Here is a 17,294-nt window from a genome sequence, read left to right as displayed (position 1 = left end):
GTGTGTGTGTGTGTGTGTGTGTGTTGGTGGGAATGATATTTTTTTTTTTTTTTAAACAATAATTAAATGAAACTTGACGCATGCTAAAGCCAGTCCAAGTCAATTCCAGTTCTATGGAAGTATACAGGCTTGTGTTTGTTCAGTGTAGTGAGTGTGATATGATGTTTAAGCGCTGTTTGATTGTGGTTCTTATATTGCATCGTTATGGCAGAAGGAACAAAGCATATCTAACAGCTGAAAGGCATCACATTTAAACTTGCTGCCCAATGCTAAGTAAAGGACAGTATGAGATATAGAGCTATAACTGCTTCATCCATTCTAGAGTTGGTCTTCACCATAGCTTCTTATAGCTCCAATAGTCTTCAGGTTTATTCAGTTGATGGTCATTGATTGCGTGAGCATGAATTCCACTGTTATTTTGTGACGTTGTGCACTCTCAGAAATAAAGGTACGACACTCACTGCGGTGGAGCCCTCAGGGGTACATCTCAGTACCTTTGGTCAAGGAACCTAACTGAACCATAATGCATAGAAATTATATTTTCTAAGATGCACTGACTCCACCCCCCGCCTCACCTCCAGGCTTTTATTTTATTGTTCTGATTTAAAACATTAGTTTATAAAAAGATACAAATGTCTACTTTTCTACTAGGAAAAACTTAAGTTACACAGTTGGACCTTAAAACCACTGTTGTACCTTTTGATGGTGCACTTGTGTTGTTTGTACTTTGATGAACGAATCATGCACCTGCATGGTACCTTTATTTCTAACACTATTACGTACATTTTCAGAATACAAACAAATGTTTAACAAAATAAGCCAAAGCAGACAGTAAGAAAATGAGTCCATAGGCCATTAGTTTACAGCTACCGCTAATGTACTCTGTAATAACATAAGAAGCTACTGAAAGTGAAGATGGTAGTCATGTCACATTTTGCAGCATGATTTATGTTCATACTTTTGGCAATAAAACCAAACGGCTGCAAGTGATAATATTTAAACTTCCTGGTCTCTTATCTGAGTGCTACAAAGGTGCTACAAAGGACTCTGAGATGCTTGACCACTACTCCTTCATCAGTCTTGGAGCTGTGCCTTCAGTATGGCTTGCGACAAAGACTGCGGCAAAAAATGTGTCGGCTGCCTTTTTGATTATGAGACGCCTGTAATGCTGGTGATTAGTAGCAAAAGAGTGGGAGCAGTCTTCAGGTTAATTCAAATGCTGATAATTGCTTACGTCATTGTGTGAGTACAAGTTCTGCTATATTTTTGTAACATTTTACAAAAACATTTTCTCAGGTAAAACTTAAGACTTTGTCTCCAATTAAAAATGGCCTTGGGTGGAGAGTTGAGAGTAAGTGGCATGAGGAATTGATCACCATTATATATCACATGGTCTGTGTGTTCAACCCATCAGGTATGAATGTTGGATCCAGCAGAACTATCAAGAGACAGACTCAGTAGTCAGTTCTGTAAGCACGAAAGTAAAGGGCACTGCCGTCACTAACACATCTGTTTTGGGTGTTCATGTTTGGGATGTGGCTGAATACATCATCCCCCCACAGGTAAAGAAAGATACGAAACTCAGTGTTCAAATATGCCTTTGAACAAGGAGAAGCAAGTCTTTTTCTATGTAACGAACAGTGGTAATAACTTTTAGAAATCCTTTCAGACCTGCTAGATGTACTACATGCTGCATACATCACAAGGAAAGTTGGTGTTTTTCACTGTGTTCTGTTTTATGGCAGGGAGAAAACTCATTCTTTGTACTGACAAATATGATTGTCACTCCTGCACAGATGCAAAGCAGATGCCCAGAGGTACAGAATGAACTAATACTTTGTGGCATGAGCCTTTAATTCGGGATGAGGGTGTGTGTAGTGATCGGTTTTATTTTACTATTTAAATTTTCTTTGATGAGCATTATACATTCATCTCTTTAAGTGTTCTATAAATACATGTTTAGCCTGCTGTTCGTTCCGGCATTGAGTAACACAAATAAACCTATGACAATTTGTATGTAGGTTTCTCTGACATATAAAACAAATGAAGATGCTGTAATTGAGTAATATTGGGTTTATCCTGAACCCAATGTTTTTACACCTACCATACTAAATATGTTATTGATGTACAATTTAGCCACGGAGCCTACATGGGATATGCAGTTGCCTGAGAAAAAGAGTGAAAAGGCTGTAATAGGGCTACACAAAGCCTACTGCAAATTTAAACAAGAAGTTGATTAGAAGACAGGGTGTGAATCTAAAAAGCAGCCAGGTCAGTCTGCTGATTTAAACCATAGCATTTTACCTGTTAAAAGAGGAAATTGAAATTTTAGGGTTGAGAAAGTCTGAGAGAGAGAGAGAGCTATGTATATATGTGTGAAAGTATTACGATAATGAATACTACTGATATTGCCCAGAACTAGTCTACTTTACTTGACCAACTGTCTACTTTAGACGTCCAAGCTGCATCTTTTTTTTCAGGTTCCAGGCCCAACTACTGTTTGCCTTTCAGACAGTGACTGCAGATCTGGATACAGTAATGTCCGTGGCAGTGGTACGTTGTAATGTCCCAACTGGCCTTATTGTTAACGGATATTTTATAAAGCAACTATATGAATTAAGCAGAATGACTAAGAGTGTTACTCACAGGAGTTCAGACTGGACTATGTGTGAACTACTCAGCCTCTGTTAAAACCTGTGAGGTGCTTTCATGGTGTCCACTTGAAAATGACACTGAAATTCCTGAGTAAGTGAATATTAAACTAGAAATACCCCCCATAAAATAATCCAATAGAAGGGTACAACAGTTGTTGTACATTCTGCAGAGTTAAAAGCTGAAGCTATGTTTTTTTATTTACAGGCCTGCTTTGCTGGAGGCTGCAGAAGATTTCACTGTGCTCATCAAAAATAGTATCCACTATCCCAAGTTCAAGTTCAGGAAGTAAGTTTTTCAGTTTTAGTGCTGGAAAGTCTATTGGAAACAGTAAACTACAACCCCAGTTCCAATGAAGAACGTTGTTCTTAAACTGTTGGACTATTTGCTTACGCAGTTGTTCACAAAGTGGTGAACCTCGCCCGTCCTTGCTTGTGAACGACTGAGCCTTTCAGGGATGCTCCCTTTATACCCAATCATGACACTCACCTGTTTCCAGTGAACCTGTTCACCTGTGGAATGTTCCAAACAGGTGTTTTTTGAGCATTCCTCAACTTTCCCAGTCTTTTGTTGCCCCTGTCCCAACTTGTTTGGAACGTGTTGCAGGCATCAAATTCAAAATGAGTGAATATTTGCAAAAAACAATAAAGTTTATCCGTTTTAACATTAAATATCTTGTCTTTGTAGTGTGAATATAGGTTGAAAAGGATTTGCAAATCATCGTATTCTGTTTTTATTTATGTTTTACACAACGTCCCAACTTCATTGGAATTGGGGTTGTACACTATATGCCCTAAACACCTTCTCTAATTCAACTATAGTGAATTCCTGATCTAAGAAATGCTCATGAGGCTGAATGCAAACAAATCTTTACAGCAATGTTCCAACAAGTTAGGGCTCCCTGGCAGTATGGCCTTGCTGCGGAGGAAGCCACTGGTTCAAGAGAAGCTGAACATGCAGTGTCTGAACCGGATTGTGAATCTCTGGGGATGGGCACACTGTCAGGTTGAGGGCACCACAGTTTTTGCAGGTGACGTCGCCAGTGGTAGAGGAGTTGAACATGCAGTGCCAACACTGGTGGATGGATCCCTCAGCAGCACCCTCACTGGCAAAGATGACTAGTTGAGAATGATGCTGTAAACTGTGAAGAGTTCTGCACCCAAGAGGAGAACACAGCCCTCAGTCTCTCCGCTTCAGTGACCCAAATAGAGAAGACGCTAGCGTTCACCTGCATGCCAGGGGCAGAGGATGTGCCACTCCACCAAGGACACAGGGCTCTCTGGCTTGTAACAATGGTGGAACCATTTTCTTTACTAAAATGTGGATGTGTCCACAGACGTTTGGACATGCAGTGTAATATCAAGCACATCAGAAACAGACAGTGTACAGAAAGGAAGACTCTTGAATTAAAAAGTGGAGAAATTCTTTTCAACATATTTGTTAAAAAAAGTTGAAAGATTTTTGACATGACTGATTTGTGTTTTTTGTTTGTGTGTGTGTAGGCAAAATATTCTGCCCCACATCAATTCTACATACCTGAAGAACTGCACATTCAATCGGAAAACTGACCCAGAGTGTCCTATTTTCCGCATGGGGGACATGCTAGAGGAGGCTGGGGAAGACTTTCGAAATATGGCTGTCAAGGTCGGTCTCTGTTCACATTCTCACTCAGTCTTTTTTCACTTCTGGGAATATATTCATATTCGAATGATTTTTTTAAAGCATGACCATAAATGGCAATACAAAAACTTAACTCAAACATTATCAGGAGTTAAAGCACCAACGGAACCCTGTTGTTTTATAGGATTCATCTTCTTCTTGTTCTTGAGTACGGGCCCAAACAATGTGTAAGGTTTTGGAACTGTATTTTGAGAAGATCTCTCTTATTATACTGAAGGCCACTGCACACCAAGCGCAGTGTTGCAAAATTCTAAACGATTGTTTTTAATAAATGTGCACACAACGCTGATGGCATTTGGCATCAATTTGCAAGGCGCTCAGTGGCTACATTTTAAGATGTCCTACCGTAGTGCATATTTCTAGGTATCTTACTATTTAAACACTGCAGGTAATGATGTTTGTAACTGTAGATATGATATAGCATAGGTCTTGGGGTTGAGCGTTATGGTGGTAATATGGTGTACTGTGAAAGGTAAAAATTATGACATCAAATTCTATTTGGACAAATAAACCCATTCCACCAATTTATATCACAGCTCACTGACTGATGGTGTGAGAGCTCGGCAATAGATGGCACTAAAAAGGAGAAAAAGGAGGGAAATCAGAGCCAGGAAAAACCCAACTTCTCCTGACTGGCAGCACAGTTTAACATTTATCAGCTGTTCAAATACCACAAAACTTGTGCACTGTTTTCACATATTTCATAACCACATTTTTTTTTCACACTGAAATAGTGTTAGACAGCAACAAGCATTATAAGTGCACCCACCCCTCAACCCCTTGCTCCCTGCCAACAAACAACACCTCACACACCCTGCCTCCTAAAAGGTCACCCTGGTGATGCTGCATACTGCAGTCATTTTTGGAGACGTTATAATACTAATCACTTTATCAGAACATGCTACCAGCAGTAAACTAGTGGTAGGATCAAGAGTGATTTAATGCACCGGCGTACCTGGGCTGAAGCCCAGGGGCCCCGAGTAATTCAGGGCCTCTGATTGGCTGTTTCTTTTTGTTATTTTCACTCTACCCAGACTGATAAAAGTCTTAGCCAATCAAATGTGGATCAAATTATTAAGTACACTTGATACTGAAATTTGATTTGTGCTCTCTGAGTGCTGTCACTGTATTATAGCCAATCAAATGATTATGCTCTCTGCCAAGCTCCACCTTCTTTTCTAAGCCAATCAGTGCACAGCAACCGTTGCTGTCCGACCAATGCCTCAAGCTCATTTCGTCATCAGTGCACCAGTATTTCAATTTCAAGCCCCAACTTTGGGATAAAAGACGCACTTCATGGCGGTTAAATGTGAGATTCCGTTCTATGTCCTTTTCTACCTTTGTCGTTGTTGTTATTCTGTGAATTTGGTATTTACAATGGCTAAAATTGGATTTGTGAAAATGTCAGTGTGAACATCTAACATCAGAGGGCCAGAAACATTTTTTACATAGCATGTATGCTTTACATACAATAATTAGGTTATTTTTAGGTTTGCCGTTTTGTTTTTCTTTGTCTTGGCACATCTTCTGTTCTTTTTATCGGCCTAATGGCAGTCAGGCTACCTCTGGCGAGCACATGGAGGGCTGTGCAGCCCTCCAAAGAAACGCCACCCCACACCATTCCTGACCCACTGCCAAACCGGTCATGCTGAAGGATGCTGCAGGCAGCAGATCGCTCTCCACGGCGTCTCCAGACTCTGTCACGTCTGTCACATGTGCTCAGTGTGAACCTGCTTTCATCTGTGAGGAGCACAGGGCGCCAGTGGCGAATTTGCCAATCCTTGTGTTCTCTGGCAAATGCCAAGCGTCCTGCATGGTGTTGGGCTGTGAGCACAACCAGCATCTGTGGACGTCGGGCCCTCATACCATCCTCATGGAGTCAGTTTCTAACAGTTTGTGCAGACACATGCACAATTGTGGCCTGCTGGATGTCATTTTGCAGGGCTCTGGCAGTGCTCCTCCTGTTCCTCCTTGCACAAAGGCAGAGGTAGCGGTCCTGCTGCTGGGTTGTTGTCCTCTTACGGCCTCCTCCACGTCTCCTGGTGTACTGGCCTGTCTCCTGGTAGCGCCTCCAGCCTCTGAACACTACGCTGACAGACACAGCAAACCTTCTTGCCACAGCCCGCATTGATGTGCCATCCTGGATGAGCTGCACTACCTGAGCCACTTGTGTGGGTTGTAGAGTCTGTCTCATGCTACCAGGAGTGTGAAAGCACCACCAACATTCAAAAGTGACCAAAACATCAGCCAGAAAGCAGAAAGGTACTGAGACGTGGTCTGTGGTCCCCACCTGCAGAACCACTCCTTTATTGAGTGTGTCTTGTTAATCGCCAATGATTTCCACCTGTTGTCTATTCCATTTGCACAACAGCTTGTGAAATTGATTGTCAATCAGTGTTGCTTCCTAAGTGGACAGTTTGATTTCACAGAAGTTTGATTTACTTGGAGTTATATTGTGTTCTTTATTTTTTTGAGTAGTGTATTATTAACATCTCTAGCCTTGTTTAAAATAACTATAAAGGTATCTATAAACACAGCTGTTTTGATTGTACAAGTTTACCAATCTGTCACTTCAATATAAAAGTTAGCTGATCACACCAACTCAAGAGAACTCTGTCTTCATGCACTTGTTGATGCTGAAATAGTCAGCAGAGACTCATCTGCTTAGGTTAAGCTGGTGCGCTATAATGTTCAAAAAGGGCACTACTAATGACAAGTGTAATAACAAGACAAAATGAAGTCACGTTTCCCTCACTCATGGTTCTTTTTTGAGAGTATCCTAGTATGATCATGATAAAAGTTTAAGTTGGGTCCTCCCATCATTTCTCCATCCTAATAAGGCAGGCCACCCCGAGTGGTTAGACAGGTGTTCACATATCACAACAAATTCTAATAAAACAAACAGGCTGTGTCCAAATAAGCTTTGGGTTTTATTACTGCTTGAAATCGTTGAAGCATTTTTACTGTGAATATGCACATACATGCACCTAGTCTCCAATTGGCTGAGATCACATCACAAAACAAGTTTTATTTGTTAACATACAAAATGGTAATAACCTGTTAAAGCTCTTAGGATATAGAAAGCAATGTATTGGTGCTACAGCCTACTTTTTTCTCTACTCATGCTCAAGTACCAATAAAATGCTGCAAGGCTCAACTAAGGACAGCGCAGTACATGGTGCCATGGGGCAACTGGATAGTGCATTTTAAACTATCCATCCATCCATCCATCCTCAACCACTTATCCTGGTATCTGAGTCGCTGGAGCAGCAGCCTAAGCAAAGAGGCCCAGGCCTCCCTCTCCCCCGCCACCTCCTCCAGCTCTTCTGGAGGAATACCAAGGCGTTCCCAGGACAGTCGAGAGATATAATCCCTCCAACGTGTCCTGGGTCTTCCCCGGGGTCTCCTCCCCGTCGGACATGTCTGGAACACCTCCTTAGGGAGGCGTCCAGAGGCAATCTTTACCAGATGCCCGAACCACCTCAACTAGCTTCTCTCAACGTGGAGCAGCAGCGGCTCTACTCCGAGCCTCTCCCGAAATGCCAAGCTTCTCGTTCTAATTTTAAACTTAATTTAAACTAATTTCATCTAAATTTGAAAGAATTTGCTTTTCTGTAGACAAGATCATGAAAGTTTTCATTTTTTTCTGCAGGGTGGTGCTATGGGGATTTTACTGGACTGGACTTGTGATTTGGACATGAAAGAACAACTCTGTGTCCCAAAGTACACATTCAGCAGACTGGATAACAAAAACTCTGAAAGTGATGCTGCCCATGGATATAATTTCAGGTAATAAAATCCTAAGTTACTTTACAGAAAGATTCCGTTTCGGTATTCAGGGTGCAGGTAATTCTTCTTCTTGCAGGTACGCCAAATACTTTAAAAACAGTGAAAATACTGAGACACGGACTCTGGTCAAAGCTTATGGAATCAGATTTGATGTCATCGTTTTTGGCAAGGTGAGATGTCTACAGCCAACAGCCTTTGTTGAAATATTTCATTGTTGTGCTGCCTGCTCCACTGTGTAATATTTTAAACGTAATGATATTCTCTCTAGGCAGGCAAATTCAGCACTGTGCAGGCAATAATACACATTGGAGCCACTCTCTCCTTCCTCAGTTTGGTAGGTACTGAGTCCATTTTTTTAAATGATCCTAGCTTGTAGTCCTAACGATATGGAAAACTATTACAGAATGGTCCCAAACGTCTTACAGGTAAATGCTGTATGTGACTGGTTCGTGCTGAACTTCATGGAGAAAAAGAACTACTATAAGAAACATAAGTTCATCCATCTGGACAAAATGGAGGATACTGACGCACTGGTGACCATGATCTTTCTCAAGCAGGCATTTAGGCTGCATAATATCATTTGTTCATTTACTGCTAATTTTGCAGAAGTCTTGATGCTAATGTTGTTACTTAGATGCTTCTAATTAATGCCCTGTATGCTGATCTGTATCCAGTCCAGCTTCATTAGTGCCACTAAAGCGATATTTCTAACTATTTTTTCCTTTGCAATTATTTTAGAACTCCATTGGAAGCACATCCTATGGGACTCAGTGACACATTGGACGACATTGATTCTGCTATGATTTTATTTCCATTGCCTATAAAATAATTTCCTTTAAAACAAACTCATTTTTTAATGTGCAAAGACCTTGTCACGCCTACTGGCCACTCTGTCGCGCCTGCTAGCTGCTCTGTCATGCCTACTGGCCATTCCTTCATTCAGAGATCAGCTTCTCTGGAATATTGGGAAGCTGCCTCCTCCCACACTCACACACCTGCCTACAATCTGCTCATCAGTCACCCTTTATAACCCGGACTCTCACTCTGCCTCCTTGCGAGGTTTTGCCACTCTCAGTGTTATTACTGAGCCGTTATCCCTGTATTTTGGTCTTTCCTGGGTTTTTGACTCTTTGCCTGTCTGTACTCTTTTGCTCTGTGGACTTTGTTTATTAAACATTCTCTGCATTTGCATCTCACTACCCTCTCCGAGTGTTACAGAAATAAGAAAGTACAGAATTAAATATTCTTGTTAATCATCTTTTATTATTATTTTGCATTGGCACTGGCACAATTTCTGTATTATTGTCTTGTTTATCAAACTTGAATTGCAGCCAAGTAAGCATATACATATGTATGTATGTGCCTAGGTCCCCTGAGGCATGCTGAGTCTAACGGCATAATAGAAAAGCATTTCCTGGAGAAGTTCTTGAAATCTTCCTTCAAACCAGTGGCTTCAACAAGCAGGCAGTGTGTCATATCTACAGATCAGAGCAAAGCTAAGGAGAGCTCATTTAATGACACAGTTAAAGTTAGTGGATCTCCAGTTTTGCATTACCAGCAGGATTAAGTAAATATTGTAAGCAAGTAACCTCTGGTGGTGTTCGAGTAAGAGGGCCTAACCGAATATGATCCCACTGTATTTGCCATCAGGGCTGGGATACTGCTCCCTAATCCTCCATACACAGCAACTGGGTATTACAGGAACAGCGTCCATGGGTGTGAAGTCCCCAAACCGCCATTTGATATACTGTGCGTAGGCCTGTTGGCGCAGTTGGTCATCCTTGTGTTGTTCTGCAAGAGGTGCTACATAAAGCAGAGCGATCTCCAAGATGGAACGAGTAAGTACCAGAGCAGGGAAGAGGGAGGAAGTGGTGATACAGCGCCCTTTGCTCTTTCGACAGCACAGTTGCTCGAGGAAGCTGGCTGAGGAGTGACAACAGCCACACTGGCACCAGTCTGGGCATCTAGAGCTGGATATCTCCAGCAGAGGCATGTCTGTGACCAAACCACTGTGCTCAGTAGAGAGCGCTGTAGCTGCTTTGAATTCATTGCACTGACCGTTCTGTATAAGGGCATTTATGTTCTGCTCACTCTGTAGGACACCAAGCAAAGCCCTCATGTCACCCAGGTTACCCTAATACAGATAAGAGAGGTAGAGGATGTCATAGGTTATGTTCTGATTGGTACTTTTCTTGTGTGCATCGTCTTCTGCATGTGGCTAAACTGCCTAACACTGAAAAAGTAATACTGGCTAGCATTTCGCATACTGGTATTCAGTACAGTTAAAGATGAGTACAGCTCAACATCGTCACTGTTGTCCTTACTCTTGACCATATCGAACATCTTTGAGGGCTAGTTAAGATACCAGTAATGTTCGGTACACATTAAGCCTAGAAACAGATGTGTAATTGCACAAGAGAAATGATTAATGGAACAAAAAGAACAGATAAGCACTGCTGTAGAGTTCAATTTTCCTATCCAACAGAACAGAATTACAGCAGACTTCTGACTCGCTTTCCTGAATCACACAAGGGTCGCTACTGTGAGAACCCCCTGATGCAGACAGATGACATGCTAACTAATATCAGCTAAGTAGTAACAGTGCTTTTACTATTTTCATTTTACTGTCTTGTAATAATAAGCAAGTTCATGATTTATTACACCTAAATCTGCTGCTCATGTTATATCTGGGGTTTTAGGTCTCATATCAAGATTAATTACACTCACCAGCCACTTTATTAGGTACCTAGTAAAAGTTTGGACCCCCTTTTGCCTTCAGAACTGCCTTAATTCTTCGTGGCGGACTTTCAACAAGGTGTTGGAAACGTTCCTCAGAGATTTTGGTTGGTTATTTGAGTTCCTCTTGCCTTTCTATCTTCTGGAACCAGTCTGCCCATTCTCCTCTGACCTCTCACATCAACAAGACATTTTCGTCCACACAACTGACCGCTCACTGGATATTTCCTCTTTTTCAGACCGTTCTCTGTAAACCCTAAAGATGGTGGTGCGTGAAAATCCCAGCAGATCAGCAGTTTCTGAAATACTCAGACCAGCCCGTCTGGCACCAACAACCACGCCACGTTCAAAGTCCCTTAAATCCCCTTTCTTCACCATTCTGATGCTCGGTCTGCACTTCAGCAAGTTTTCTTGACCACCTCTACATGCCTAAATGCATTGAGATGCAGCCATGTGATTGGCTGATTAGCTGTTTGTGTTAACAAGCAACTGAACTGTACCTAATAAAGTGGCTGGTGAGTGTATGTTTCAATATGACCATCAGCTGCTTTCTATCAACAGTATTTACAATAATTACAAGTGTGAGTGTGAAGGACTGTGCAAGTGTACCTCTGAATCGGAGTCTCATGTCTGAGGGTTTGGGTTGTTTTCAGAAGGGGAAGCTGGGGCTGAAAGCACCTAAGCTGGTGTACCTAATAAAGTGGCCAGTGAGTGTATAGACTGTGAACACCCTGTTTTTAAGTGAGCAAAAACTCTGAAATGGTCAATCTTATTATCCCCCTATAATGTGCTTAATAAACATATGTACCATGTGAGCCAATTTTTAGTTTTAATATATAATGTGTTTAAAATCTATCAAAAAATTCTGTGAATCTTATCCAAGACACTTGTGTCTGTTATGGTGAGTTTTGAGCCTATATAATTATTTTGAGACACTGGTGTCCTGAATACATGTCAAAGTCGGCATGAAAACCTTGCTATGAAAATGTGGTCTTGTAAAGACACACTCTCAAAGATTAGAACACTGACATGTGTCAAAGCTGTTAAAGCTACCTAAAAACAATGTTTAATACATTACTTGACTTGAGGGAACTTATTGTGCAACCAGGTGGGCTTAAAGGGGCCCTTTGTATCATTTAAGCCACCTGTTAAGTCCAATGAGTGTTTTTTTGCAGTGTCATTTTAGTCTGTTGTATTAAATAAAGCCACGAATTACATTAAATAAATCATACAACACCTGTTTATGTTAAATAAGAAGTTAAATGTTTATTTTAGTAAATGAAATATGACAAATGTATGTTTTAATATGTTTTTTGTATAAATACATGCTTATTTATGTGGGCCTACTGTGGGCTTTTCACCTCTTACTTATGAGCCTATGTTTATGTATATATTAATAGTGCACAGCTGTGTGTTTAAGGCTTTGAAAATGAGTGCATCACACTACTTGATGACCTCACCTTCCACTGGTGCTGAGAGAGCGGCTTAGTCTCCTGCAGTCTTTTGTTTCGTGACATTTTCACCACTCTGAGCTGTTCTTCATCCACAAATGAAACACAGAGGAGGTACTGCAATGTGGACAAAAAAACAGTGTTGTAGTTTGAAGAAGGTTCAGCAGTTTTATGTTTTAGGGATCTATGAATAATAACTATAATGATATAGGTCACCACATGTTTACCCAAAAAATACAGCTTACACATTACAATTACTGGGTAAATTTGGCCTTTTGTGCCTCACCTTTTGATCCTGTACCGACTCACACTGCTTTTCTGAGTAGTTGTGCTTAGCTTTTCTTGAGTAGCAGTTTGTCCCAATGAGCCAGTCAATGAAGACAGTGGTCTATGAAGAACAAGGTTGTTTTATTTTATTTTATGCTCCTCTCAACCATATCAACTAGACGAAAAATGACAATTATTACCAGAGCATAATATGAGAGGGTTGATCCAATGTAGATAATCAGCTGAATGATGCTGAACTTTCCAGCCTACAAAGAACAAAAACACAATAAACAACAAACAAACAATCTCATAAATATTCATTTATGCAATGCACTTAAGCATTTCATTGATTTAATAATAAACACAATGCTCATAATGTTCTTACCTTTCCAAACACCATGACATCGAACCTAATGCCGTACACTTTAAACAAAGTCCTGTGTTCCACACCATTTATGGTCGAGTATCTGGCAAACCTGCAATTCAGTATGAAGTCGTTTTTCTAGTCAAAAGGAATTTTAGAACCCTACATTTATACCACAGAGGGAGAGAATGTGATGTTTATTTTCACTACCTGAAGTTTAGCCCTGGGTACAAGGTCCGGTTACTTTCTTTCTCGTCCAGGCGGCGAAATGAATATTTTGGCAGACAGCTGTGGAAGAACCTGTTCAGGTCACAATTCCAATCGATCTGAATCCCAATTACACCGCCCTATGAAGCAGATAATTGCTGGCATTAAAGAATGTAGCAGCTAATGCCAGTATTCCTGCAAATAAACGTCAAGCAGTCTGCTGAATGTCTATAACCTCCACTGCCATATCAGAGAACCTCTCCTTAGCTTCATGCACAATGTCTCCTAAACGGAATACGGGACAAAAGGGATTGGTGTAGCGATTGTAGAGGCAACCTTTCAGGTCTTTGTCCGTCATTTCAGGCAAGATGTTTCTTCTAAAAAAAAAAAAAAAAAAAAAAAAGTGTCTATTAGCTAAAAATTAAATAGATATAAACTCACCGGCCACTTTATTAGGTGCATTTAGGCATGTAGAGGTGGTCAAGACAACTTGCTGAAGTGCAGACCGAGCATCAGAATGGGGAAGAAAGGGGGTTTAAGTGACTTTGAACGTGGCGTGGTTGTTGGTGCCAGACGGGCTGGTCTGAGTATTTCAGAAACTGCTGATCTACTGTGATTTTCACGCACAACCCTCTCTAGGGTTTACAGAGAACGGTCCGAAAAAGAGGAAATAGCCAGTGAGTGGGCAGTTGTGTGGACGAAAATGCCTTGTTGATGTGAGAGGTCAGAGGAGAATGGGCAGACTGGTTCGAGATGATAGAAAGGCAACAGGAACTCAAATAACCAACCAAAATCTCTGAGGAACGTTTCCAACACCTTGTTGAAAGTGTGCCATGAAGAATTAAGGCAGTTCTGAAGGCAAAAGGTGGTCCAATCTACCTTATGTACCTAATAAAGTGGCCACCGAGTGTAGTATTTCAGTTAAACACTTGTAATGGGTTCAGAGCAGTACACAACTGAATACTAAACATTGGTGAATAGCGTTGTTGGTAAATCAAGCGTTACCTTATGTAATTGAAGGCCGGGAATCTGATGTTATTTTTGACCAGCACAGTGAAGTTTTCTGCAGACGCTAAAAGGGCAGGTCTGGACAGAAACAGGGCAAAAACAGAATATTATTTATTTAGCATTGCAGGAGCTTCTCATATTGAAAATAGACATATATTGACTGGCCAAGCAAGATGCGCACCAGTATGACTCACTGTCTAGTTTGTTCTGTTTAACTTCCTCTAAAAAGTTCCTTAAAACTGCTCTGTTGCTGCCACTGCAATAGCAGCAGGGACTGCTTCCAAAACACAAGCTGAGAATACATTAAAGGTTTTTACTTCTTATGCATCTAATATATTTCATCTATACTCAGAATAAGTGACACTGTATATAAAATCCTCCACCTGGGTGGGCTCTTTCGGTTCTCAACTGGGCACCAGGCTGACACTTCACACGTCTTCTTCAGGACATCGAATTTCACACAAGGCCCCGTCTGAACCCCTGATTACAACACAAACACAGAAATGATGAAAAGAATAATGGAATAACGGAAATAATGTTTCGGCTAATTATCCAAGATTTAAACACTGGGACCAAGGAAACAAACGGAAGACGCGTGGGAATACCATGGCTCTGCTGGTCTGAGAACCCCTTCTGGCAGTCTTTATCAGTTTTACACAGACCCCAAGGTGCAACCTGCAGGCATACATCACCCCACCTATTTAAAAACCGTAAACATATTACCAATAAAAACATAAAGATGAGGCTCTGTCATCTCCACGTACCTCTGGGCATTTACCCTGTTTTTGGTTCTTAGTGACTATAACATTTGTAGCCACAAAAAAGGAGTTCTTTCCCTGGAAAACACAGAGCCATAAAAAACGACACTAATACTCCAAAGCGCAACATTTCTCGAGAAAGTAGGTGGTACCTGAGCAAGTCCACTGTGGTCCACCACGTCCCACACCACCAAGCCCATCTCAGGGATACTCGCAAGCGCCACTCCCTTCACTTTCGTCGTGACGGAACTCGTAACCAAATCGTGCTCTTGATATTCTTTGTTCCACAGCATCATGAAACTGGCAAGAACAGGTTCGAGACCCAACATGAACACGAGACCCAACAAGCCCAAAAGCCTGAAGCAGCACAGCCAAAGACACAGCAGGCATGACGGACACTGCAGTCGCCCACACGGACACTCATTCACGAGGGAGCTGAACCTCAGTCCTCACCCCGAACCCCACTCACCAAATAAACAGCAGCACGGCTCCGTTTAGGGTCCATTTTAAGGTTCCGAGTTCGACGCTCTTGATTCTGAACCGTTTATTCGTCTCATACACGCACAGATTTAGCAAACCGCAGGCCATTCTGAGGAACTGCGGAGTAACGGCTGCCCTGCTGCTGGAGCCCAATTCCTCTTCCTCGGAGGAAGGTCAGGCGGACGTCCAGAGACTTTTACGCTCGGAGGGAGAGGCTTCCCCGCACTGCCCGCCACAGCGCGCCTCCTCCTGCATACGCGGTATTTATATAAGCCTCAAATCTCCCGCACCCCCAACGCCCACGCATACGAAACCGTTATAAAACACAGCTGAATTATGATCATATCTCTTAATAATAACAACATAACAACACAGTGTAGCCTACGTCTCGTTTCTTTTGGCTGGATGTGTTCATTTATTAATTTCGGTACTTTTTAATATTTATTTATTTGTTTGTTTGTTTGTTTGTTTATGGATGTTTTTTGTTTCTGTTTATGGATTTATTCCCAAATAATGAGGCGACTTCTTTTTCATGTTGGGGCATCGCAAGGACCAGAGAGATAATGTTGGAGCTGTTATTTGAAATGGATGGAACATCAAACTCAACTAGTTCATTCTGGTTTGCAGAGGTGCCTGCTTATAAACACAAGACTACACATCAACACATTCCCCGGGCAGCAGACAGCTTTGGGCTGATTCTGGTCAGTTGCTTGTTAACACAAGTAGCTAATCAGCCAATCACATGGCCGCAACTCAGTGCATTTAGGCATGTAGAGCATGTAGAAGACAACTTGCTGAAGTGCAGACCGAGCATCAGAATGGGGAAGAAAGGGGATTTAAGTGACTTTGAACGTGGCGTGGTTGTTGGTGCCAGACGGGCTGGTCTGAGTATTTCAGGAACTGCTGATCTACTGGGAGTTTCACACACAGCCATCTCTAGGGTTTACAGAGAACGGTCCAAAAAAGAGGAATGCTTCCAACGCCTTGTTGAAAGTGTGGCACGAAGAATTAAGGCAGTTCTGAAGGCAAAAGGGGGTCCAACCTTTTACTAGGTGTACCTAATAAAGTGGCCAGTGAGTGTACAGGCCAGAACAGGGCCAGATCCTGGACCACTTCATCCCAATTTGCCTCAAGTCTACATTTGTGGGACAACTCTACTGTGAATGTTGTGGACCAACAATGTAGTAATGGGCCTTATCCTTTAGTTCTTCTTACTTTACAGTGTGTGGGCCAGATCTGGTCTGAGGATCCAGTCATATACTGGGCCAGAACAAACTAAGGATGTGGCCCACAAGTGGACCAAACAAATTTTGCTAACTAAATTAAAGCAAATCATTATTTCTTCTGATATTGATTGAGCAATGGAAAGAATTGTGACAAACATTATTAGGCCAAGCATATAGTGGTGGAATAACACAATAAATACATACCTTTAAGCTAACAAACCAAGACATTAGTAACATAAATGCCCCTTTTTACAGGGAGTGCGCAGCTCCCATGAGCCTCTATGGCAACGCAAGCTAGTAGCGGGATACTGTAGTGTGTCGTACCTTGTTGCACATCCCAGTCCAAAACCACAGACATTCATATATAATTGGCCTTTCTGTTTGTTCCAGTTACAGCCCCCACTCTTCCAGGAAGGCTTTTCACAAGCTTTTGGTGGTTCGTGCGTTTTTATGACCATTCAGGCAATACAGCATTTGTGAGGTTAGGCACTCGAAAAGAAGGCCAAGGAGTTTTGATCCAAAATCCCAACCTGTTTATTTGGTTGAAAAGAAATTGTGAATGCAGTTCTGAAACCCAGGCAAGGATCTGCGACCACTGACCCAGCCATTTAGACTGTGAAAAAATGTGAAATAGGAGCTATGAGGCCTTGGCCCAGTGTCCTCTTGCCAACATAAA

At 41.7% G+C, this 17,294-nt stretch overlaps 2 protein-coding genes across 3 annotated transcripts; one reads left to right on the top strand and one right to left on the bottom strand.

The window, feature by feature from the left end:
- Nucleotides 1-711: 711 nt before the first annotated feature.
- p2rx4b (purinergic receptor P2X, ligand-gated ion channel, 4b) lies at nt 712-8,969 on the top strand. 2 transcript variants are annotated; one of them, XM_037535804.1, is made up of 12 exons: nt 712-1,242; nt 1,415-1,562; nt 1,746-1,817; nt 2,481-2,553; nt 2,649-2,745; nt 2,860-2,940; nt 4,155-4,296; nt 7,985-8,121; nt 8,198-8,291; nt 8,390-8,455; nt 8,547-8,654; nt 8,860-8,969. In XM_037535804.1, exons 1-12 carry the CDS (start codon nt 1,100-1,102, stop codon nt 8,893-8,895), a joined length of 1,197 nt encoding a protein of 398 aa, XP_037391701.1. In that variant the 5' UTR covers nt 712-1,099; the 3' UTR covers nt 8,896-8,969. The 2 variants fall into 2 exon arrangements, with proteins under 2 accessions (XP_037391701.1, XP_037391700.1); XM_037535803.1 differs by lacking the exon at nt 8,860-8,969 and having other exon boundaries at nt 8,547-8,849.
- Nucleotides 8,970-9,362: 393 nt separating this feature from the next.
- Nucleotides 9,363-15,640, bottom strand: p2rx7 (purinergic receptor P2X, ligand-gated ion channel, 7). The gene is made up of 13 exons (XM_017719098.2): nt 15,382-15,640; nt 15,065-15,212; nt 14,919-14,990; nt 14,760-14,829; nt 14,538-14,634; nt 14,152-14,232; nt 13,382-13,523; nt 13,150-13,286; nt 12,961-13,051; nt 12,776-12,841; nt 12,595-12,696; nt 12,318-12,425; nt 9,363-10,255 (listed from the first exon to the last, which is right to left on the bottom strand). The coding sequence occupies exons 1-13, from the start codon at nt 15,498-15,500 to the stop codon at nt 9,737-9,739; spliced, it is 1,752 nt and encodes a 583-aa protein (XP_017574587.2). The 5' UTR covers nt 15,501-15,640; the 3' UTR covers nt 9,363-9,736.
- Between the last annotated feature and the right edge of the window lie 1,654 nt (nt 15,641-17,294).

The sequence above is a fragment of the Pygocentrus nattereri genome, chromosome 28, assembly GCF_015220715.1.
Source record: "Pygocentrus nattereri isolate fPygNat1 chromosome 28, fPygNat1.pri, whole genome shotgun sequence".
NCBI classification, from domain to species: Eukaryota; Metazoa; Chordata; class Actinopteri; order Characiformes; family Serrasalmidae; genus Pygocentrus; species Pygocentrus nattereri.
The sequence above is the reverse complement of the archived record's forward strand: the minus strand, read 5'-3'. Positions and strand labels throughout refer to the sequence as shown.